The sequence below is a fragment of the Erithacus rubecula genome (assembly GCF_903797595.1).
Source record: "Erithacus rubecula genome assembly, chromosome: 23".
Lineage (NCBI taxonomy): Eukaryota > Metazoa > Chordata > Aves > Passeriformes > Muscicapidae > Erithacus > Erithacus rubecula.
In genome coordinates this window covers 5,870,649-5,894,460 of record NC_136675.1, presented here as the reverse complement: position 1 = coordinate 5,894,460, position 23,812 = coordinate 5,870,649, and the positions used below count along the sequence as shown (strand labels likewise).

General features: G+C 62.8%; 1 protein-coding gene across 1 annotated transcript; it reads right to left on the bottom strand.

The window, feature by feature from the left end:
* Positions 1-139: 139 nt before the first annotated feature.
* Positions 140-22,583, bottom strand: NHSL3 (NHS like 3). The gene is given in 16 exon segments (XM_079325504.1): positions 140-960; positions 1,136-2,039; positions 2,041-2,840; positions 2,843-2,869; positions 2,872-2,910; positions 2,913-2,955; positions 2,958-3,050; positions 3,052-3,110; positions 3,113-3,365; positions 3,367-3,390; positions 3,392-3,996; positions 4,077-4,193; positions 4,649-4,766; positions 5,895-5,950; positions 6,155-6,310; positions 21,772-22,583. Coding segments are annotated over 16 exon segments (3,519 nt in total). The 5' UTR covers positions 21,974-22,583; the 3' UTR covers positions 140-937.
* Between the last annotated feature and the right edge of the window lie 1,229 nt (positions 22,584-23,812).

The following is a 23,812-nucleotide window of genomic DNA, read 5'->3' as shown; positions in this document are numbered from 1 at the left end:
CCCATCTGTCCAGGGGAGCTGCCAGCCAGCCTGCACTGGAGTTTTACTGGCCAGTGGTGCTGGGAACCAACCTAAGGGTATCCCTGGAACCCAGAAGAGACCTGCAACCATAAACCAGGAAGGACAGGAGGCAGCAAGCTTCGGTCATCATTTTTACCAGCCAGGTACAGAGCTCTGAGCAGCTACTCGGCGGCAGAGGGTCAGTTGCTTTTGGTTTAGTTTGGTTTAGTTTGGTTTAGTTTAGTTGGGTTTGTTTAGTTTGGTTTCTGTTTTGTTTTTGTTTTTTTGTTTTTTTTTTTACAATCAGAGAAATCAAAATATGACCCGAGTTTACAGAAACAGAATCAAGGCTCTACCCCAGAGCCCAGGGCCAGCCAGGCCCTTCCTCCTGCTGGGCAGTGGCGAGTGGCCGGAGCTGGTGCTGGCCACGAGCCCCTCTTGCCTTTTCATCAAGAGCCAAAGCTCTGGTCCCTCCCAACCAGCACCTCCCTCCCCTCCTGTTCTTATTTGCATCTCCCCAGGCGCTGTTGTGGCCAAATCCTTCCCATTCCCTTGTCCAAAGTGCTTCCATTCCTCGTGGGCCTGTCTGGCCAGCAGCAGTGGCTCCAGCTCCGGTGTCTTCAGCCCCCAAACTCTTCTGGGTGTGGCTGCTCAACTCCATACGCCCACACCAAGCATCAGCTTGGCAAGGAGGAGGTGCTGGCTCTGGGCACAGGCCTTGAGTCCAGTAAAAAAAAAAGCAAAATAAAAGCTGTAGTACTTAGGAAAGTGAAACCAACACCATTTTTGCATAAATATCATCAAGGCCGTGGAGGCTAAGGCTGTTTGCTTCCTGTTTAAGTTAGTTGCCAGTTCCACACTCGTCCGTTGACCTGCCCAGGTCCCTGAGAGATTTGGATTCCTGTCCTTGGGGGCTCCAGTCCTGCAGTGTCATCCTTCAGGCCGTCTCTCCCCGTCCATCTGCAAGGCAGGAGGGAAAAGCCCATCAACCACCCTGAACCCCAGCTCCCCACAGCCCTGCCAGGCTCTGTGTCAGCTCTGACAGCCGTGCTGCGTGTGTGTAAATCGGGAATTTATCCCTTGGGAAGGCAGAGCTCAGCATCTGAACCTCCAGCGTGGCTCCCACCCCGCGTACCTTGTGCAGGGAGGGTCTCAGCCGGCGGCTCCGCGGCGCTCCTGCCCTCTGTCCCCACCAGCTCGCTCTTAGTCCTGCTCTCCTCCACTTTAGCATCCCCGCCCAGCACCGGGGAGCCCAAAGCCTCTGTCCCCGCTGCCTTGGGGCAAGGAGCCGGCCCCGAGCCAAGCGAAGGCTTCTTGGCCACCGGCGGGGGGATCTTGCCCGGTTTTCTCTGGGTTTGTGCCTTGGCAGGGCCCGGCAGGGCGGCAGCAGCCGGGGCTGCCGAGCGCTGCCCCGAGAAATTCATAAGCTCGGCCACCAAGCTCCTCTTCAGGTCGGCCTGCGCCTCGGGGGACGAGGCCGTCTCGATCACCAGCTTCCTGGAGCTCTTGGCGAAGATAAAGCTGGCGGTGGAGGCCGGCGATTTGTTCCTGGGGGACAGCTGCCCATCGCCGGGGGGCCCCTCGGGGCCGGGCTGTGCCGCTGGCGGCTTCTCCGCCGCCTCTCCGCCGGCCAAGGCGGCGGCTTTGAGCTGCACGGCGTGCTGCAGCTGCTTGGAAGGCACCGTGTCCTGGGCAGGAGGCGGCTGCCGCGTGGACAGCGAGCGGCGGACGGGCTTCTGAGGGGCCGGGCGCTCCTCGGCCCCGGCCCCGGCCCCGGCCCCGGCCCCGGCCCCGGCCCCGGCCCCGGCCGGCGGCTCCACGCTGACGGAGCGCAGCCTCACCATCTGCAGCAGCGAGGGCGTGACGATGGGCAGGCTGGCGTCCTCCTTGGCCGCAGGGCTGCTCTTGCTCCGGGACACCGGCTCCTTCTTGGCCTCTGCCCGCGGGCCGTTGGCCGCCTTCTTAAGGCTGATTTGGGGCGGCAGGGCCGGAGCTGAGGGCGGCGGGAGAGGTGGTGGTGGTGGTGGTGGTGGTGGGGGGCACGGAGGCCGTGGGAAGGGGCTCGGCGGGGCATTGAGGCTGTGGGACCCCAGTGGGGGGGTTCTGCTGTTGAGATGATGAAGATGCAGCCCCCGGGCTCGGTGTTGCCGTCTGCCCGTTCACCGAGGTGGCATCGGGCAGACTGGAGAGATAGGATTCATCCGGAGGGGGGAAGTCTGCCATGGACAGGTCGTGCTCCTCGGGGGCTGGCGGTGGTGGTGGGGGCCAGGCTGTGTCAGAGGGGGGCTCGCTGCTGCTCTGGGGGGTCCCCTCCACCTTCTTGGCCGGAGGAGGAGGTGGGTGGTAGGCAGGAGGAGGTGACGGCGGTGGGGACTTGCTGCTGGGCTTGGCCAAAGGCTCCTGGCCGGCAGTGGTGGGCGCTGGGGGGGTTTGTGAGGGCTGGAGGGAGCCAGCAGGGACTGGGGGCTGCTGGAGCTTGGTGGGTGGTGGGGAGAAGGGAGCAGGAACCTTGGGGTGCGGGGGGATGATGAACCTGTCTGAGCGACCGGTCAGCGCCTCGGAGGGGGCCGGGTCCGAGGCTGAGGAGGAGATGGAGGTGAGGGAGGAGGACACAGAGAGCGCAGGCGACTGCAGCGAGCAGACCCTGTCCGGCTTCTGGGGCTGAGACTTGCCTGGGGACACAGCCGGGGGTCCCAAGCCCTTGGTGGGCAGTGTGGGCGTCCCGCTCTGGCTGGAGTAGCCGCTGGAAGGGGACATGGTGCGGTCAGACCCATCGGGGCAGCTCCACTTGGCCTGAGCTTGGGGCTCCCTCAGCAGCACGGTGACCCCGGGGCGGCCCGAGAGGCCTCGGGGGAGCTGGTGCCAGCAGGCTCTCGGAGCGGAGGCTGCTGCTCTCGCTCGGCGAGGGGAGAACACCTCATCCTCGCCCATGGGGCTGAAGGGCTCGGGGGCGCGGGGGACCAGGGCGCGCTGCTCTCCCTCTGGGGCCGCCGGTCAGGCCTGGGGGGGCAAAACCCCAGCACCTTGGGCTCCCCATCAGCCTTCTGGTGCTAGCGAGTAGGTCCTGCGGGGAGGGGGCCGGGGCTTCTTCATCTTCCTGAGGGACACGCGCGGGTGGAGGAGCGGTCACTGGCCAGGCTGGCCGTGTCCGAGCCGTCTGCCTGGCTGCTCGTGCTGTAGGCAGGGGATGTGCGGCCACTGCCCACGGCCAGGAGCCCGGGGGCCGCAGGAGCGAGGTTGGCAGCGGGTTTGGAGCAGGAGCTGGCGAAGCTGGCGGAGCTGTAGATGCTGATTTGGTCGGTTGTCGGAGCGAGCGCCGCGTCCACATCGCCGCGCGGCCCCGCCTCGGGCTGCCGGTGGTCGGCAGCCGCCCTGGGAGGAGATGGTGGAAGCTGTTGGACACGATGGTCTCCGTGGACTGCGAGTGGCTCCAGTTGTCGCTGGAGGAGGAGGGCTCGCGGCTGCGGGCGCTGCGCTCCGAGAAGCGCGACAGGGAGCGCACCGAGGCCGGGCTGGACGACACCAGGCTGCAGCGGCTCAGCGTCCGCACGCTGCTCCTCGACAGGGCCACCACGTCCACCATGGGCGGCAGGATGGCGTTGGGGATGATCTTGGACATGTAGGTGCCTTGGGGCGAGATGGACATGACAGGGCCCACCAGCATCTCCGGGGGGTTGGCGTAGGTGGTCATGCCCGGCACGGCCAGCGATTTCGGCCTCACCATGGGTGACAGCTTGGCCGCTGTCTTCCTCCCCAGCAAGCTGTCATCGTAGTAAACCTTGTTGATGTGCTTCTGCAGGGCTGCATCCGCCTCCTCCAGAGCTCCCAGGCAGACGCGGGCGCCGCCGGCCGCGGGCAGGGGCTGCAGCTTCCCGTCGATGGTGGGGATGCGGACGGCATCGCCGGACACCTGCCCCCCGTTCAGCAGGGGCTGCACTGCCTGCCTGTCCCCGCGGCCCTCGGGGTGTCCCCGCGCTCCGTGGCTGTTCCTGAGAGCTGGGAGCAGGGAGAGGTGATCTCAGCGTGATCCCAAGGCAAAGAGATCCTAAAAATCCCCCCTTGCCCCCGAAGCTTACCCAGCTCTTTATGGATGTGCTGGGGGATGCCCAGCACTGTCGTCCTCCTCTCCTTCCTCTTCTTGCCAGCCCTCTCTGAGGATTTGGTAAAGGAGTCGTGTGGTCGGAAGGTGGAACCTGCAAGAGGTGTGACAGGGTCCAGCCAGTGTGAGAGAGGCCCTGGTCATGGTGTCCTCAATGTCCCCAGAATGTCCCCATTTTGTTATTGCCATAACTGCCTAATGTAAAGAGTGTATGAATACCGTTACATTAAAATTTCCAAAAGAGAAGGTCTCAAAGCTGCCAGTAGTTCGTTGCTGCTGCCTTCCCCAGCACTTCCCACTGCCAGAGATGCTCTGGGATAAGCCAGGCTCTGGAACAGCCCAGAGAGGCACCAACCGAACAGTCTGGGCAGGGAGGAGACACTGTCTGTCTGTCTGTCCATCCCCCTCGCCCAGCCCCAACGCTCTGACTCAGCCAGAGCCGCTCTCATCTCTCCCAAGGGCCCCCAAATCCCTGTGCTGGCTGGTAGCCACAGCAAGGCAGAGCCCATCTCCCTGCCCCTGTCCCCAGCCCCTCGCTAGCCCCGGTACCTTTGCGCTGGATCATCTCGGAGCGGATGGACAGCGCATCCTCAGAGGTGCTGTCCGTGGCACAGGAGGCTGCCCGGCTCCGGAAGGACAGGCTCTCATCCTCCGAGGATACACAGGACTGTGGGGACACCGTGGGCTCAGCACACCCAGGCTGTGGGGAGGGAGCTGCCCCAGCCCCAGGCCCCTTCCCCGCCGCGCAGCGAGCTGACTGAGCCGAGACAAAAGCTCTTCCCAGGGCCAAAGGCTGAGTCAGCCACGCCGGCATCCAGAGTCCTCCCACCCGGAGCAGGGCTGGGAGCAGCCCCTGGGACCCTGCATGGCTCTGCAGCCCCCCGGAGAGCAGCAGAGATGGGGTCTGGTGCGTGCAAGGAGCACCTGAAGGAACTGCCAGGCTCGCCCCCATGCCAAGCCCTAAATGACTCCAGGAGTGTTCCCTGCTGTGCCCCAGAGCCCAGGGCTGGAGGGCTGCCATGGCTGGGAGAGGGGTGTGGGACAGGGACAGGGACAGGGACAGGGACAGGGACAGGGACAGGGACAGGGACAGGGACAGGGACAGGCAGGACCCTCAACACTCCCTGGACATGGCTGCTGGTATCTCCATCCCTCCAAACCATCCAGAGGTTGGGATGAGACACCTCAGAGTTAACACGACCCCTCCACCTCACTCCCCGCATGGCTCTGCCCATCCTGGGCTTTCCAGTCCCCCACTTCCAAGGGGTTAAAGGGACTGAGAGCTTGAGAGGCAGCAGCTTGAGCAAACACAGGTGGGTGAGGCACTGGCAGCAGGGTCAGAGCCCAGGGATTGCCAAAGCTCAGCTTGGCCAAAAGAGGGGGAGTTTCTCCTCGTCAGCAGCTGGGGAGGGGCACAGGCATCGGGCTGGACATGGCCAACAGTCCCCATCGTGCCACCACCTCACCCCTCCTCAGCCAGGGCTCCCAGGGGACACCAGTGGGGTTGGGACAGGGGGACAGAGGGATGCAGGCACAGAGGGGTCCCAGCAGAGCCCCACGGGCCAGAGCAGGATGTGCCAAAGCTGAGGATGGGGAGAACAGCTCGTTGTGGGGCAAAGGGGACAACACCAAGGGAGACATAGTCAGTTCCCGCCCCACAACCCCCCTGGACATAGTCCTACCACCTTGGCTGGTGGCCTGTCTGCCCCCAAACACCACTCAGAGAGGACAGAAGAACCATCCTGTGTCCCCTCATCCCCAGGACACCCCAAGAACACCACCTGGCAGGGCTCACCTGGAGGCTGCTGGTGTCCCCGTGGTCCCAGGCACTTTTGGTCTGTTTCTGCTTCTCTGTGGAGGGAAGACAGGAGGTAAATCCCTCCAGAGGAGCTGGAGGAAGCAGCTGCAGAGCTGCCAGTGCCCCCTGCACAGCCTGACCAGCAGCACTGGACTCCGGTCAGCCCCGTGCGCCGCCCACACCGCCCGGCCAGCCAGGAGCTGGGGACAGCCCTTCCACCGTGTCCCCAAGGCCACCCTGGGGTTGGGGACACCTACCCTGGTGCTGCAGGGACTTCAGCCCCTGCTGGGCCTGGTTGTGCAGCTCCTCCAGGTGCGGGGGCCGGGTGCTGGGGAAGAAGACGTTGTCGGGACATTCCTCGCCCGCCGTGTACTGAACGCTCAGCCGCTTCTCGCCCTCGCCCTTGGCAGTGCCTGCAGGGACAGCGGGGTCAGCTGGGCTGGGGGACACGGCCACACTGCCACCAGTGTGTCACAACACACAGGGCATGAGTGCTGGGTGGTGACAGCCACCTCAGGATGATGTTATCCCGCTCAGCTCCAAACCAGGTGCTGGAAGCACTGAGAGAAATCGGATCCCAGGCTCTGCCCGGCCGGTCGATATTTCAGAGTCAGGATGTCTCCAGTGGTTTTGTCCTCACCATCAGGGTGGTGCTGGGGTGTGGGACCACCCTCCTTCCCCAGGTGAATTGTGTAGGGCTGGGGGCAGCTGAGCAGGGAAGGGGCAGCATAGGAGGGGATTAAATGTGGATGGAATGAGCATGTCTTTCCCTTCCCTTCCCTTCTGAACATTGCATCATTCCCAGGCCTTGCTCACCACCCCATGCCCAGCCAGGCACAGAAGAGGGAAACTGAGGCACATCCAGCAGCAGAGATCCCAGAGGACACAAATCCCTGCTCTGAACCTTTCTAGATGCTGAACTCCCCATCTGCCACGCCTGGAGCAGCACGGAGCCTTCACTGTCCCCTCCCCACAGCCACCAGCAGCACCCTGAGGTGTCCACGGCCAGGGGCATCACCCAGCCCTGGCATCACCCATCCCTGGCACTGCAGCACCGTGGCACAGCCCTGCCTGCTCCTGAGCGAAGCCTCAAACTCTTCCTGCCCAGAAAATAAAAAAACAATTTTGAGGAAGGGAAGGGCGAGCTCAGGGTGCTGATAGCAGCACCCCGGGGCCACGGGCACCTGCTGCTCAGCATAGCCAGCACCACACACACCTTGTCCCCTGATCCCCCATGTCCCTGGTCCCCTCAGGGCCAGCCCAGCCAGGCAGAGAGGCAGCCGAGCTCGACTCCAGCACACAAAGGAGCAGGCCGGGAACAATGGAGCCTCCCGCCCTGCCGCCATGCCGGCCCCTGCCTCCGCCAGCACCGGCGGTGGGAGCGGGCACCGGGGCACGGCCACACGGCTGCTGCCACACGGGTCCCCTGTGCTGCTGTAAAATCCCTGCAGGAGACACAGGACACCCACAGCCCCCCCCCATCATCATGTTCCTCATCCGCTTTTCTCCCCCAATTTTGGCAGCCCCTCGCCTGACACCCCCTAAACACGCTCGGAGCTGCCTTGCGGGGAGAGGAGCGCAGTGATTTATTCCCGTAACTTCGCGGCGGGAGGGGCCAGGGCTGGGGTGACCTTCCCTGCCCTCCCCCGGGGATGGAAGCCCCCCCTGCCCGCTGTGGGTGGGCGAGCACCCCGGGCCGGGCTGGGGGGGGTCCCGGTGGGCAGAGGTTGTGTAAGGACAACGCTCTGCCCCTGCCTCCCTCCCTGCCCGCTGCTCACTCACCCTTCTTCTTGAAGAAAGCCAGAAGCGAGGAGAGGTTCCTGCCCATAAAAACCACCATGGTGGCCGGGAAGAGGGTCTGGTCCCCGGGGAAGGGGGGCTCTGCCGCCCCCCGAGGAGGCTCAGCGATGTGCCGAGGCTGCTCTCACCCGTGTGCCGGCGGGGCGGGTGCCGGGAGCCCCCCGCTCCCTCCCTCCGTCCTCATCCGCACGGGCAGCAGCGGAGGATGCTCGGCCAGGCAAAGACGCTCCGGCGCAGCTGCTTGCGAGCAGGGAGCAGCCGGACCCGGGGACGGCTGCGCGGTGGCAGGAGGGGACAGTCCGGGAGGGGACAGTCCGGGAGGGGACAGTCGGAGAGGGGACAGTCCCAGCTGCGCCCACCGCGCTCCTCGGCCGTGGCAGAAGCAAAGAGGGGGCCCCTCCTCTGGCCTCCAGCTCGCTCCCCCCGGCCCTCCCGCCTCCTCCCACGCACGGCACAGACCACAGGGATCTGTTCTTCCAGGCTCGGGGCCAGCATTTCCCCTGCTCCTCCCTCTTGGACCCCTGGGACCCCCCCCAGTATCCTGCTGGGTACAGCAAAGCTGCAAACCAGTTGCTCTCTTCCACAACTGGAGGGTGGAACTGGGAGGTTCTTGCACCTTGGGCTATGACACAGCAGTGTCACATTCCCCATCCCAGCTTGTCCCCAGTGCCCCTCCAGGACCCTGCCAGGAGAGCCCCATTCCCAGCAGGGAACAGGAGCCAGCACAGGGCAAAGGGACAGGGCTACGTCACGGTCACAAGGGCTGGCAGCACTGGGGCAAAACCAGGTCTGCGACCAGTCTAACCAGTAGCTCCAGCTGCTGCAGGCAGGTGAAAGCAGGGGCAGAAATGCCAGGCGGTCACACAGGTGGCACTGCCCCCAATGTCCCCACCATGGAGGTGCCCAGCACCTCTGGGAGCTCCATGCCCCTATTTAGTGGTGTTTTACCCCAAAAGGTGAACAGCACCCAGCACAGGGTCCCAGCAGGCCCAGGCAGTGACTGTGCAGCCCAAGGGACAGTTTGACCTTGTGAAGGACATCTCTGTGTCCCCAGCCAGGCAGCTCTGGCATCAGCAGGGATTTCTTCCCTGGAATTCCAACACAGCCATGGCCCCCAACACCAGCAGCTCCCCAGCTGTGCCTGACCCAGCAGCTGCTCCAGCAGGGGCAGGATGGGCACTGCTGCCCTCACTCTCCCTAAGAAGGTGCTGTTAGCCATGGACAGATGTTCCCCAGCTCTTTCCACAGTAAAAGTGGGAAAGGGACATAATTAAAGGGCTGAGGATGCACAAAGCAGGCAGCCACGTGCTGGCTGAGCACTGTCATGAGCCAGAGAGGGCCACAGGCAGTGGGAGCTGAGAGGGACACTGCTCTCAGCTCCACAGGGAAGGGTCCAGCCCTCCAGCTCTGCCCACAGAGGTGGAACTGCAACAGGCATCAGGCACTTCATGGCACCAGGAGCTCCCCCAGCAAAGGGAGACAGCCCCTCCATGCCCAGCAGAGCTTCTGATACTGATGGCAGCACACTTGGAAGCTGCTTCCAGGGCTGTGAGGACATTCCCAGGTGCTGGCAGACAGCCTGGCCCTGCTCCACCTTCCTGCCTGTGGCCCACTGCCCACAGAGAGGTCCTGGAGAACATCCCTCACTGCCAGAGACGTGTCCCTCTCCCAGTGTGACACAGCTGAGGAGGAGCTCAGCATGGGTGGCTGCAATCTCCCGAGGGATAATCCAGGGCTGAGCCAGGGCGCTGCCCAGCCACGGAGGAGCCTCGTGGCAGCCTCCACTTCTCCCACTCCCTGTGACCTTCGCTACCTCATCATCCTCACCCAGCCAGCCTCACCGTGACTCTGTCAACACACTGTAAAACCTGCTGGAAACGGGGAGGGGGGATCCAGGAGGGAGAGAGCCCCGATGCTGCAGCAGAGGCTGCAGGTCCCGCTGGGCTGGGGAAGCCGCTGCAGCTGCAGCCGCTGCCGGTAGCAACATGCCCGGTTGGAGCCGGTGCCCCGGCCCCTGTGCATTCCTCACGGTGCAGCCTGGATCACCCCGTGCCCTCCGGGCTCTGCTGACACACGTGCCTTGGCCACACGTGGCAGCGGGATTCTCCCAGATAAGGAGACGGGAACCCTCTCAAGGATGGGCTGCACACGGAGCTGCTGCCAGTGCCAGGGATGGTCCAGATGGAGCAGAGCATCCCTGGAGCAAGGAACGATGATGGGAAAGGACAGGAACCCCCAGGAACTCTGTATTCAGCTCTGCCTGAGACAGGCTGGAGGTACCAGAGTGGGAATGGGAAGGGCTGCACAAGGGCTGAGACCCCACAGAACCAGGGTACCCAGCCCCATGCTGCAAACAGAACTCGGCGCTGGGCCATCTCTCACCCTGCTGCTCTTCACCTGGAGTGAGCCAGGAGAGAAAATCCCAGCTTCTGCCCCCTCCTCTCCAGGCCTGAGCCTCCTGCGAGCAGCAGGTTTGGCCGGGCTGGGCTGCAAACATCCCAATGTGCCTGCTCGGCACTGCCCCGACTTGCCTGCTCCGCGCACCGCGCGGGTCCTGCGGCGGCAGCAGCAACAGGCAGCGGCTCCTGCCCGCCCTCCACCGCCACTGACTCACTGCGCAAAAATGGGGAGGAGGGGGAGCTGCCAGGCGGGCGGGAAGGGGCTGCGAGTCCCCCGGGGAGCTCTCCTGTGTCCTGCTGCTCAGCGGGATGGAGCCTTTGGCTCCCTTCTCCCGGCAGCCAGAGCAGAGGGCAGTGAGAAGCCCCCCTGCACCACTCTGGGGGTCCCTCCCAGCCCCATCCAGGCCTGGGGACTGCTCTGCTTCCCAGCTGCCTGCAGTGGGGTGTACCATGAACCCCATTCCTGAGAGCTCCATGGAGCTGTCAGGACATGGATGGGCCCTGATAGAGCTGCGCTCCAGTATCACAGAATATTCTGATTTGGAAAGGACCCCATCCAGCCCTTCTGCTCCAGCATCCTGTCCCTCTGCTCCATTTGCAACCTTCAACTCTTTAGGGTGTCTGGGAGCTCCTAAAGACAACCAACCCATTGCCCAAATCCTTGTCTCAGCACAGGATCCACGCCCTGGGACTCGCTGCGGGGCCCTGAGCACTCCAGGCAGGCTGAGAGCACAATAATATTTACGGTGGCTCTGACCACACAGCCCCTGCTGCCAGCCTGCCCTGGGCCACACCTGGGGGGCTGCTCCAGCCAGGAAAACATCTCCACCAAGCAAATAAACACCACAAGATCCACGCTGCTGCCTGGGCTCTCAAACGCGATCCCACGCAGAGGCTGAACTAAAATTAATTTCAACTGGGAAAACAAACTCGGATTGTTTTTTTCTTCCTCTAAGTCACAGTGGAGAAAGCTGCCTGGTGTCACCTCGGTGAGCCTGCAGGCCCTGGTGAAGGAGCTGGTGCAGGTTAAATTCCACTTGGAGCAGAGTTTGGCTCCAGTCGCCTCCAGCCATGGCTGCTGTCATGACATGGGGTTGTGCAAGGGCCCTGACCTCTCTGCTGTCCCACACTCGCCCCACAGCCAGCCCCGAGGTGACACCGGGTGTCTCCTGCTCCCTGAGTTATCCCAGATCCGGGTAAGGGGCTGGCAGCAGAGTAGGGGTCCCAAGGCAGGAGCACCCCAATGCCCGGCTGTGCCTCATTCCCAGCCCCTGACACAGCCCAGCGAGCCTCCATCCCACCACGTCCCCACCCCGCGCTCGTCCCCTCCCGGAGAAGCCACCAAACAGGTTTGAAGGTAAATAACAACCTTCCCCAGCCAGGAGCCGGATCCGGGCGGGAACATCCCAGATGGGGAGTGCGGGGAGGGAGAGCCGCGGGCAGAGCCTGGAAAGACACACGGGGCCACAGAGACAGCGGTGGCACGAATGACTAGGGCTGGGCTACCAACACCTCCTCCTCCCACACTCCACAGCTTCGTCACTCCCTCGGTGTCCCCCAGCTCCCGCAGTGCTCGGGGCTGGCTGTCCCCTGCCCGTGTGCATGCCCGGCGCTGTTTGCAGGGCACCCAGGTGCTCCTGCCACGGCAGAGGCGTTGCCTGTCACAGCAGGCACCTGGCTGCACGCAGGAACGAACCCAGCAGTCGGATTAAGGACAAGACGTTGCAGGTTTTTTTTTTTTTTTCCCCATCCTTGCAAGCAGCGCCCAACCCCGCGGGGCTTTTCCAAGGAAACACTGCGGAGGTGCCGATCCTCCCATGGAGATGGACACGGCGATGTGGGAGCACGGAGAGGAGATGGGGTGGGGGATAACCCAGAGCCACAGGGCAGGTCCCAGCCCTGCCTCCCGCTGACGGGACCGTGCCAAGCGGGCACGGCACGGCACGGCACGGCATGCCAGAGCCGAGCTGCGGCAGCTGCCTGCCGGGGACAGCGCGGATCGCCTGCTCCCCTGCTCCAGGAGCAGGAGGGGGCACCGGGAAGCGCTCAGAAGTCCCGGGCGCAGCAGGATGCTGGCGGGTGCGCCGGGCTGGCGGTGCCTGGAGAAAGCGCCTGTGTAAATCTCGCTGTGTCCCCCGCCGGGTTCGGCTCCTGCCCTCATCCGCACCACCCGGGTGTTTGCGGAGCCGGCCCAGCGTGGGGCTGGCACGGAGAGAGGCTGCGAAGGAGATAAAGCTCAGAGCTGCTCAGCCCACACTGGAGCTGCCCCGCAGGAGTCGGGGCTGCCGAGGGGCTCCGCGGCTGCTGCTGCTGCTGCTGTTGGGGATGTTCACAGCCACAAGTCACTCCTGTGCCATTTGGACACCCCATCCCTGCAAGCGTCCCAGGCTAGGTTGGAGCAACCTGGGATAGTCGACGATGTCCCTGCCCACGGTGGGGATGTAACGCGACGGGCGCTTCAAGGTTCCTTCCCAATCAAACCATTCAATGATTATTTTTTTTCCCCCGAGGGGGATGAGGGTGACCCCGCACCCAGAGCTCCGCGGCGGCCGCGGCCGCGTCCCCGCTGACTCCGCGGGGCGCAGCCTGGCCAGCAGCCACGTTCCTGCGCCCTGACTCAGCAGGGCCCGGCGGGGAGTCCCGATAAGGAGGCGATAAGAGGCTCCGGGCTCCATGGGGCTCAAGGACCTTCCCCGGCATGGACGAGCCCGGGGACGAGAGGCTGGGGATGCCCCTGGAGCAAGCCAGGAAGAGGGCACGGGGTGCGTGGGTTGGGCACGGCGGGGCAGAGCGGGTGGGCTCAGCGTGGGACCAGCGGCAGAGCCACCCCGGAGCCTCCGGCTGTGCCCACCCTGCCCCTGGAGACCCCTGTCTGTCCCCTCAGCACCCAAAGGCGGTGTCCACACACGGCACAAGCACAAAATCATCACCAGTGCCTGCCTGATCTTGGTGCACCAACAACGAGCACGGCAGGGCCAAATAAACCTTCCAGTCACCAAAGAGACAGGAACTGGGGACACTGGTCCAGCCGCCCGCCATATGCAATTATTGTTCAGCCCAAAATCCAGAGGCACCCGGGGTCTTGCAGGGGGAGCCGGCAGCGCCCGGGGGCCCGTCCGGAGGGTGCCGGCACACCCTGCCCCCAGCCGGTGATCCCGGCTGCGCCCTCCGAAATGCTGAAGCGACACAATGCAAATTCTTTGGCTTTGTGGCCGCCGCGCCGTTGCCATGGAGCCGTCGCAGAGAACAAACACAACTCGCCCCATGTTTTCTCAGCACCTTCCACCCCACGGCCTTCGGCCCCAGCGCCACGCAGGGTCTGCCCCGGCTCTATCATCCCACATCCCGCCCATTCCAGGGCACCCGAGATGAGACAGAGCTGCTTCCAGCCAGCCCTGGGGAAGGGTGGCACGGCCCTGGCTCAGGGATTGACAAGGGACACCCAAGGCTGGCAGGGGATGGAGAGGAGATGGAGATCTGGACAGGGATGCCACAAGGAAAGGGTGAGGATGTGCCGGGGATTGCAGCTGCAGCCCAGCCTGGCCGATGGCACCGAGCCCTTCCTGAGAGGAGCCTGCAGGCATCCCGTGAGGATGAGGAGAGGTGCATGGTGGAGTGAAGGAGACGCTGTCCCAGCAGGGACACGGGTGATGTGGGACCCTCCTGCCTCAGTTTCCCTGGGCACCGAGCAGATGTTCTCAGCCAGGACATTCCAGCTCTCTCTGCCTGTGCACCTGCAGGGTCTCCCCATCCCGGGCCCCACCTCTGGGGTGGTTTTGCTCCGAGTGCTGTCCCTGAGCCTGTGCAGAGCTGACTCCAGACCCTGTTTACCCCGAGGACAGCTGGGCTCACACATCTGGGTGGCTGCTGCCTGTAAAGAGTGACAGAAACAGGGCAGGAGGGACAGCAGGGATCCCTCAGGGCTGGTGGGGGAAAACCACGCAGTTGCCACCCCTTGGTCCTGCTAGCCCTGCTCCTGTGATCCTGCCCACGCGACTGACAAGGCTCCTCCTCGGCTCAGGCTGGGCTGGGGACACGGGGACACTTTAATGCCACCACTGGGAGAGTCAGCCACCCCGGGATGGGGACGATGTCACTGTGAGAGACCTTCCCTGCTGGCATCACCCTGCTCCGATGGAGGAGCCACGGGGGGAGCTCAGCAGGCACCCCACGGGTTCATTGTGGGTCCAGGCTGCCGTGGGACCCTTTCCCCGCTCCTCGTCCCTGCAGGAACGATCTCGGCCCCTGTTTCCTCCTGGCCCGTCCTGTGAGATCCAAGGAGACGGAGCAGAAAGCAGCGGAGCAATCGGTGTGTGGACAGACAGACGGACAGACAGACAGACGGGCAGGGGACGGCGATGGGGGAGCAGCCTCTGCAAACACACCCAGACCCGCCGCTCCCCGCGGCACAGCGAGGGAAACCGAGGCACGGGATGGGAGCGGGGGGCCGGGGAGGAAGGCGACGCTGGCAGCGCTGGGACCTCACTTGGAAAACAAATCAGTAACTCATTCAGCTGATCCCGTCCTGATAGCGCCGCGAGCTCCCCGGCGCGTCAGCACAGCCCTGCCCGCAGCCAGGGGGGCTCCCCCAGCTCCCACACTGCGCTCGGGGGCTGCTCCTGCCCCCCCAGCACACGGAGGGCACAGCCAAGCCTCCCCCTCACCCCCCACTCCAGCAGAACACAACTGGCGAACTTTCCCTTAAAACACCCCAAAGCGGGGACCCCCCCAAAACCACCCCATCCTCAGGTAGCCCCACGGCTCCTACCTGCCCTCGGCTTCCCGGCGCGGCCGAAGGGCCAGGAGGAGCCGGGCTTGCTGCCCGCCGGGCTCCTCTTGCGGTGCGCGTTGCCCATGAGGCCGCTGTCGCCTCCACCGCGGGCGGGTGGAGGGCACCGCGGTGCTACATGGCCGAGCCGAGCGGGCTCGGGCACGGCCCCGGCACACCCGGCTTCAGCCGCCCGCTGCCATCGCTCCGAGCCCCGCGCAGCCGAGCGCTCGCAGGCGGCCGTGCCGGAGCCAATGGTACGGGCAGAGAGGAGGGGCCTGCCGGGATCACCCGGCGGATCCCACAGCACCCTCCCAGCCCCATCCCTCCGGCGGGGATGCCTGGGTGATAGCGAGAGGCTGAGAGGGCTGAAGGGAGACGCCCCGGTGGCCAAACTTCCCCGAGCGCTGCGAGAGCAGGGCAGGGATTTCTCCTCCCTTCTGCTCCTGGTTGTCCCCAACTCAAACAACCGCGGATACAAACCTCTCCCCTCCGTGGGTTTTGGGGAGAGGGACACCTCACCAGCCCGGTCAAGGCTAGGACAGCACGACCAAGGCTGGAGTAAAGTGCCCGAGGCTACGGGCTGGGTCCGGCCGCTGCCCAAAAACCAGGGCGAGCACCCACATGCCAGCGCCCACGCAGCCTGGGGTGGGTGGGAACCCACCCTCTGCCCTCCCCACGGCCACTCCTGCCTCTGGGGCAAGTCACGAGCACGTTGCTCACACTACCGGCACCTTCCCGTGCACCTCGGCCTGTCCCGGCCCCACTCCCTGCTCCACCAGCAGCCAGGGCTGGAGGGGACAGAGCAGGGGAATTGCTGCTCCAAAAAACTGCCCACAGCGCCTGGAGAGCCCCTCCACGGCCCCTTCCCGAAGGCCACTTTCCCCTCCTGAGTTTTAATTAGAACATTAAATGCTGCGAGGGCAAGGAGGGGTCAGCCAGGCAGGCAGTGGTGGGCAATTCCTGCTGGCAATGTTTATGTTCCTTAGGTGATTCATCAAAGGCTGGGATAAATAGGAAGGAGGGTTTTGTGGGAAAGGCACGAAACCGGGGAGGTGGTGCAAGAAAGAAGGAAAAAAATTAAATATCAACCAGTAGCTTTGTCCTGACCTCCCAAGGTGATCAGCACGGAATTAATCTTTGGACTTCAGTCTTCTCAGCAATGGAAATATTGATGGTTCAGCTCCTCACCAGCTTGGTTGGGTGTGCAGGGCACGCTCAGCTGGACAGGGATTGTCCCCGTGGTTTGCTGCCCCATGTGCTGAGGGAGCTGTTAAGGAGATGAGGGATGGAAATATTCCCTGTTTCCATCACTGGCTGTGCCCCGTGCACAGGACAGCCCCTCCACCTTGGGGCAGCGGGGTGGAACAAGGTCCTGGTCACAAGAGCAGCAGGGCAGAGGTCTCTGCACAGTGCCTGTGGGACGAGATTTCTCCTCTGGTCAGCCAGGGGCATCTCCAGGCTGGGATGAGCTTCCTAGCAGTGCCCAGCACCTCCCAGCATCCATCCCAAAACACGGGACCCCCCCAGTGCCACTCAAACCCCTCTCCAGTGCCCCAGAGAGCTGCTCTGCAGCCACACAGAACAAATCTCGCAGCGCAGCTCTCAGAAACGCAGAGGCTGCCCCAGATCCAGGGAGACACTTCCCCCTCCACTCCCAAAACAGGCGCCCTCCGTGCCAGCACTTGCTCAGGGAACGCGGCCACCGAGGCGTCACCGCCCCCAGGCACAGCCTGGGATGTGCCGGCAGAGCTCCGGGAGGGAGCCGAGCCCCGGGCACCCCGCGGAGCCCACAGGTGCCAAAAATACCGAGTGGCTGCTCTGAGCTGGAACAGCTGCGATGGGGTAACAGCCGCGGGGAGCCAAGCTCCAGCTCCTCCCGAGCCTCGTGGTGCAGTCCCTGCTGAATTTGGGGGGCTGAGAGCAGCACGGGGGACTCCAGCATCCCCACAGACCCCACTGAGCTGCCCCATTGCTGCTCCAGGGTACAAACTCCCCTGAAATCTGTGGGCATCCTGCATCCCAAACCTGGCTGATGCTGCTGTGAGCAGAAATCTGGCTCAGGGAGCCTGAGCACCCCAATTACTTGCTTGGTGTCAAAACCTCAGTGCAGCCCAAAGGGGAGGGAAGGGAAAACAGGAGAAACATTTGCATCCTCAGCACATGAGGAATGTGTGAGAATAGGGAACTGCGAGTCAGAGATGCTAATTCCAGACAGAATCTCTTCTCCAGGCCAGAATTACCCGGTTTTATTCACTGAGAGAACTCTGATAAGAGCCTGGAGCAGCAGAGAAGCTGATCCTGAGATACAGATCTGGTCAGCACAGTGTGGCTGCCCCAAGCACATCTGATCTTCCCAAAGTCACACATTCCCTTGGTCAGAGAGGCCAGTCCAGGCATGGGGACCCCTCTGTGCTGTCACAGGGGACAGATCTGTCCCCCTTGGTGCTCTATCCATCCCCCCTGGTGTTTCACCCACTCCTTCTGGTGTTTTCTAAACCTGATCCCATCTCCAAGCAAACACAGAGCAAGAGCTGAGCTGCCTGAATGAGAAAGGAATTCAGCCCTTGTTCCTTTCACGGGGAAGTAAAGCTCAGCGAGGCAAAGGTAACACAAAAACCCCACTTGAGATCCCCAATCATTAACAGAAATACATAACCAGAAGGGTTTCAGATGATTTCCTGCTCCAGCCAGAGCCCAGGCCGGCTCTGCTGATGACAGCTCCAGCTCCAGCCCACAGAGGAGCCCAGCTCAGGGTGAGGTGGATTTGATCCATGCACAGCAGGACCAGCCCAAGGCTCCTGCTTGGCAGGGAAATGGTTTTTCACTTCATCCTTGCCCAGCTCTGCACCTTGCAGCGGGTTCTGTTCCCATCGCTGCTGGAGTCAGAGTCAATGATGATATTGTCTTATGAAACCAGAGCTCCCTTCCACGGGGAAATATGACCCCCCTGAAATCGTTTTATCGGATCTTATGGAAGGTTATTCTCAGGGGTAATTCTTCCAGTTGTCTCCAGGTGGAATAGCTGTGGTTGCAGACACACCTCTCTTTGTTCGCCCAGCGCTCGCCGGTGCCAGGCCAGGCCAGCCAGGGGATTCCTGCTGCTCACATTTTCTGAAGTGTCACTCTGTGCCTCTGGCAGATTAACAAACTCATTCCCACACACACACACACAGAGGAACAATCCCCACGCCTCTCCCCTCTCCTTTGAGCTGAGGAGCTCAAGGCTAAACTCAAGCCCTGTGTTTACACCAAACCCTGCGAGGCAGCAGAGGATGGAGGAAATAATCGTCCAGGGAGATTCCACAGCTCAGCCCCACATTTCCTTGAGGGCTCACATGCACCCCTTGGCATCAAATGCCACCAGCACAGAATCACAGAATTATTAAGGTTGGAAAAACCCTCCAAGATCATCAAGGCCAACCTGTGATCAACCAGCCCAGAGCACTGACTGCCACATCCAGCTGTTTCTTATACACCTTCCAGTGCTTAAAACCTCTTTCCTCAAAGGAACTGAGCACAATCCCCACCACAGCTCAGCCCTCTGCTCACCCCACACACAGCAAATCCCCAGTTCCAACAAGCACTTGCTGCTGTTACAAAGCAGCTGTGAGCATTGAAAGCTTTATTTTTAACATCACTATCCCCCGCCCCAGTCAGGAAATCATTGCTGCTGGACTAAGCTGGCATCAAAAAGGAAAATTAAAAAAAAAAAAAAAAAAAAAAAGAGCCAATCCTAATTTAATATTTCTGGAACATCAATTCCTTTACTTCATCAAGGAATTAAGAAGAACGTTGCGAAAGCCGGATAAAGCAGCAGCCAAAAAAACAGACTAAAGCCACTGGACCCCAGCAGCAGCTCATCCTTCATCCCAGAGCTGTGCTCACATCTGTGCACCCAGAAATCCAGCCCAGGCAGTGGGAATAGCTGGGCACCCCAAATCCTTGCTCTGTGTTTGACCCTTGGCACAGCCCAGCTGCTCTCCCCACCTCAGCCCCCACCCCGGGGCTGAATCACTCCTCTGCCTCCAAAGGTTATTGTGGAAATAACCACAGCTGGAAGAGTGAGGTGCTGGGATCCCACCTCCATCACCAAACTGGGCAGAGCACCCCCAGGATGCAATTCCAGCTGGGATGGAGCCATCCCCCACTGCCAGAGCTGCTGGTGTCCCCCGGAGAGGCGCTGATGCTCGCCCAGGAGTGGGATTAGAGAGCCTTTCCTCTTCACAGCTCAGCTGTTTGGGCAGCCAGAGATGGGATGGCTGATAGCTGGACCCAGGGGATTGATCCCAAGTGGAAATGCTCTCAGTGATTTCAGTGCTGAGCAATGCTGGCCTCACCAGCACCCACAGCAGAGGGGGAAGGTGCCCAGGAATGAGCCCTGATCCACCAGCCCCGTGATAAACCCCCTCTCTCCCATTCCCTGGGGCCATCCACCCCATCTCCAGCATCTCAGGGATGCCCTGTCCCAAATCCATGACCAAATCCACCTGCAGATGGGGAGGTGATGGGGAACTGCTGGGTCACTGGTCTGATCCAAAATCCCCCCCAGCACCACGGGGACACAGGGAAAGCTGAGAGCACCCTGAGCCTGCAAGGCCCTGCTGCACCTCACCCCCTCCCACAGCTCCCAGCCGATGTTTGGAAAACTTCCCAGCTGGTCCTGCTGCACCAAGGCTCGTGATGGCAGCAGCAGGGCCAGCACTGCCTCTGGGCAGGTCAGAGCCACGTGTGGCACAGCCAATCCCAGAAAACACCCTGGGCTAACACTCCTTCCCTTCCCACAGCTCAGCCCAGCATCCTGGGGCATCCTGCCCCCATCCTGCAGGGCTGAGTTATCCCCATCCCACAGGGATGGATGCTGCCAACCCCGGCGTGCGCTGGCGGCGTCCCGAGGAGCAGGGAGGGGTTCCTGGCTGCTCTCCCTGCTGGGATTGCATGGGGAGGGTGATTCAGTCACACAGGCAAAGCTGCAACTGCTGCACATCCTCGCTCCTTATCCCAGAATTCGGGGCAGTTCTCATCCCAAAGCACAGCCCAGAGGGGAAGAGTGCTCAGGGTTGGGGGTACTGAATGGCTCCTCCATCACCAACAGGGTTTGTGGGCATTCAGGACAGATCTCCTGGACATATCTAAGGGGACAGCAGGGTGGCACTGCAGTGACAGAGCCCTGGTTGGCACAATCTGTGAGGGAGCAGCACAGTGAGCAGGCAGGAGGTCCCCAAGCTGTGACCCTGACAGGCCGTGACTTGGCATTTTGAGGATTAGCTGGTGAACGGTACAACTTCAGGATGGGGGAAAAAAAAATGGAAAAAAAGGGTTGGCAGAGCTGCTGGGGGCGTTTCTGCCGTGAAGAGGAACATCACATGCTCCAGCACATCTCGTTTTTTCTGCTCAGGTTTCAGTGCTGGGCTGTGGCAGCAGCATCCACACACAGAGAGCTGGGAAGGAGCATCCGATGGATCAGCCCAGCAGAGAGCTCAGCTCTTCCCAAGCTTCTTTTCCCTTTCCACAGCCACTCCTGTCCTATCACAGATCATTGCTTCTCCATGCAGCAAACGTGCCTGCATGCAGGTTTGGGTGCCTGGAAATTCACTCCCTGGAGCAAACTGAGCAGGAAAGTGGCAGCTGACGGCATCCTGCTGCACTTGGGAGCCACAGAAGAGGCCTCTCCCTTGGCAAAAGAGCCAAAACATCCTGCCAGAGGTGCCTGCAGGGAGGGCAGGGGTGTGACAGACAGTGTCCCCAACAGCTTGGGGTGGGAGAGGATTTTGGGGTGATACCTCCCTTGTTGGGACATCTACTGCTGCCAAAAAAGCGTTGAGGAGAGGAGCGTGACCAGACAAGCCAGCACCTATTGCTCTGCCAAAGCTCCCTAGCTGAGCCCGTGGATCCCCAAAAAACAGCTCCAGGATGGTGCAGAGAGGGGACCCAGAGCAGCTTCCCCTGTGGCATTGTCCTGTTGAGGTGGCAGGGACGTGACTGGGCTGTGGAGCCATGAATGGGCCGGGGTGAGGGCCATATCTGGGACAGGAAGGGCCACACCTGGAGCAGGCAAACACCCTGCCCAGGAGGAGGAGGAGGAGGAGGAGGAGGAGGAGGAGGAGGTGGCAGTGGCTGGCACCCCTCCAGATTTCCCTCAGCCCCGGTGACCTTCTGACTCAGCGCAGGGAGAACTTACCCAGTGAACCGACACCAGCCCTCGGGGCGAGATTGTGCCGGGGACTGCCGGATCCATCCTGCTGCCACCACGGCCCCGTGGCCACCATGGCCACTGCCACCACGGCTGCCACCTCCTCCTGCTGCTGCTGCCACCACGGCCAGCAACGTCACCCCACCTGGCCACCACCACAGCCAGCACCTCTGCCCCTCCTGTGTCCCCTCTTTAGCCACGTCCATGGTCACCATCTCAATGCCTGTCCAGCCACCATGGTGACCCTTCTTTGGCCACCTCCAGGGTCAGCACCCTGACCCTCCTCAGCTTCCACTGGAACACCTCCTCAGCCTCCATGGCCACCACCTTGACCTCTCCTTCACCCCCTCCCTGGCCACTGCTGTGACTCCTCCTTGGCCACTGCCACCACCCTGATCCCTTCACAGCCACCAACCTGGTCCCTCCTTGTCCACCATCCTGAACTCCACCCCAACACCTCTTTGCCCACTCCCACAGCCACCACTCAACACTTTGCCATCCCTCCAACACCACCGTGGCCATCACTGTGACCCCTCCTCAGCCACCACCATGGCCACCACTGTGACCCCTCCTTAGCCACCACCGTGGCCACCACCTCGACACCTCTTCGAGCAGCTCCCTCCAAGAGGGAATCTCCTTACCCACCTCCCCTACGGCCACCACCGTGACCCCTCCTTAAGTGCCACCGTGGCCACCTCCCCGCCCGCTCCTCACCTGCTCCCTCCGTCCCTCCCGAGCCGCTGCCGTCCTTGGGCTGCCGCCGCCGGCCCCGGAACCAGCTGAACGCCCGGCGCAGCGATCCCGCCCGGGCCTTCTTCCTCCGGGGGGGAGCCCCGGTTGCTCCCCCCGAGCCGCCGCCGCCGCCGCCCCGCTCCGGGTCCCGCTGGCCGCCCGCAGGTGCAGCCCCGGCGGACATGGCCGCGGCGGGCAGCGCCCCGCACCGCCCCGCACCGCCGGCAGCCGCTGCCCATAGGGCCGGGCCCGCCCGGCTCGGCTCGGCTCGGCTCGGCTCCGCTTGTAGCCCCGGCCCCGCTCCGGGCTCCCGCCGAGCGCCCGCCGCCGACGGAAAGTTTCAGTGCGAGGCGGGGCCGGGCTGCGGGAGCTCCGCCCGCACCGGCTCCCGCCCCACTCGCCCGCAGGTGGCCCCGGGGGCGTGGGGACCGGGGACCCTCCCCTTGGTGCCACCCGAGTCACTCCCGCCGCTGCCGGGGCTCCCCGAGAGGTTCTTCCCGTTCCTCGGTGGGTCCCGGCTTTGTCCCCGCGGGGGACGGTGCGGGGACAGCGGGGGGCGATCCCAGCCCTTGGGACCCTCTGTTCTGCTGGCCCGAGGTGCTGAGCAGCAGCGGGAGAGCAGCGGAGAAAAACGGGGGAAACACCCGAGCGGGAGCGGAGCGCGGAATTCCAGCATCGTCATCCCCGGGGCGGCGTCCCGCACATCCCCGGGGGGCTGTCCCTGTCCCTGCCCGTGTCCGTGTCCCTGTCCCTGTCTGTGTCCCTGTCCCTGTCCCTGTCCCTATCCGTGTCCCTGTCCGCGTCCCTGTCCCTGTCTCTGTCCCTGTCCCTGTCCCTGTCCGTGTCCGTGTTCGTGTCCCTGTCCCTGTCCCTGTCCCTGTCCCTGTCCCTGTCTCTGTCTCCGTCCCCGTCCCCGTCCCTGTCCCTGTCCCCGTTCCTGTCCTTTCTTGTCCCTGTCCCTGTCCCTGTCCCTGTCCCTGTCCCCGTCCCCGTCCCTGTCCGTGTCCGTGTTCGTGTTCGTGTCCCTGTCCCTGTCTCTGTCTCTGTCTCCGTCCCCGTCCCCGTCCCTGTCCCTGTCCCTGTCCCTGTCCCTGTCTCTGTCCCTGTCCCTGTCTCTGTCCCTGTCCCTGTCCCTGTCCGTGTCCGTGTTCGTGTCCCTGTCCCTGTCTCCGTCCCCGTCCCCGTCCCTGTCCCCGTCTCTGTCCCCGTCCTTGTCCCCGTCCCTGTCCCTGTCCCTGTCCCTGTCCCTGTCCCTGTCCCTGTCCCCGTCTCTGTCGCCGTCCGTGTCCGTGTCCCTGTCCCTGTCCGTGTTCCTGTCCCTGTCCCCCGGAGCTGGCAGCCGTGTCCCACCCCTCCCTTCCCATCCCGCGGTCACCTCACCTGACGGCCCCGGGGGTGGCACTCGCCCTGTCACCGCCAATGGCAGCCCCCAGGGGGACACGGAGGCCACCAAGACGCTGCCTGCAGCCTGTGCCACGCTGCTGCTTTCTGCTAATGATAAATCAGCTCCTGAAAATGGAATGGCACAGGTCGAAGGAGGGAATTAAACTCCTGGTGTGGCTCTTCCAGGCTCTGTCTGAGGCCAGAGGAGCATCAGGAGCTGCCTGGGACAGGCAGCAGCTCTTGGGAAGGATTTCACCGTGCAGGACAAGCTGGCATTGCTCAGGAGCATCACCACTCCGATCTGATTTAGATTAAATTTCAGGATGAAATCTTTCCCTGTGAGGGTGGAGATGCCCTGTCACAGGATGCCGAGAGAAGCTGTGACTGCCCCTGGATCCCTGGAAGTGTCCAAGGCCAGGCTGGATGGGGCTTGCAGCAACCTGAGATGGTGGAAAATGAGTTTTAACTTCCCTTTCAATAAAACCCACTCCTTGATTCTGAGAGGGGACAACACGACACACAGGGACTGGTGGTGACAAAGCCAAGGGAATGATCCTAAGGAGAACACAGATGGTTTCTGCTGCATTTCCATGCTCCTGGCTCTGAGGGGTTTGGGTCTGAGTTTCCTGTTGGTTGTGTT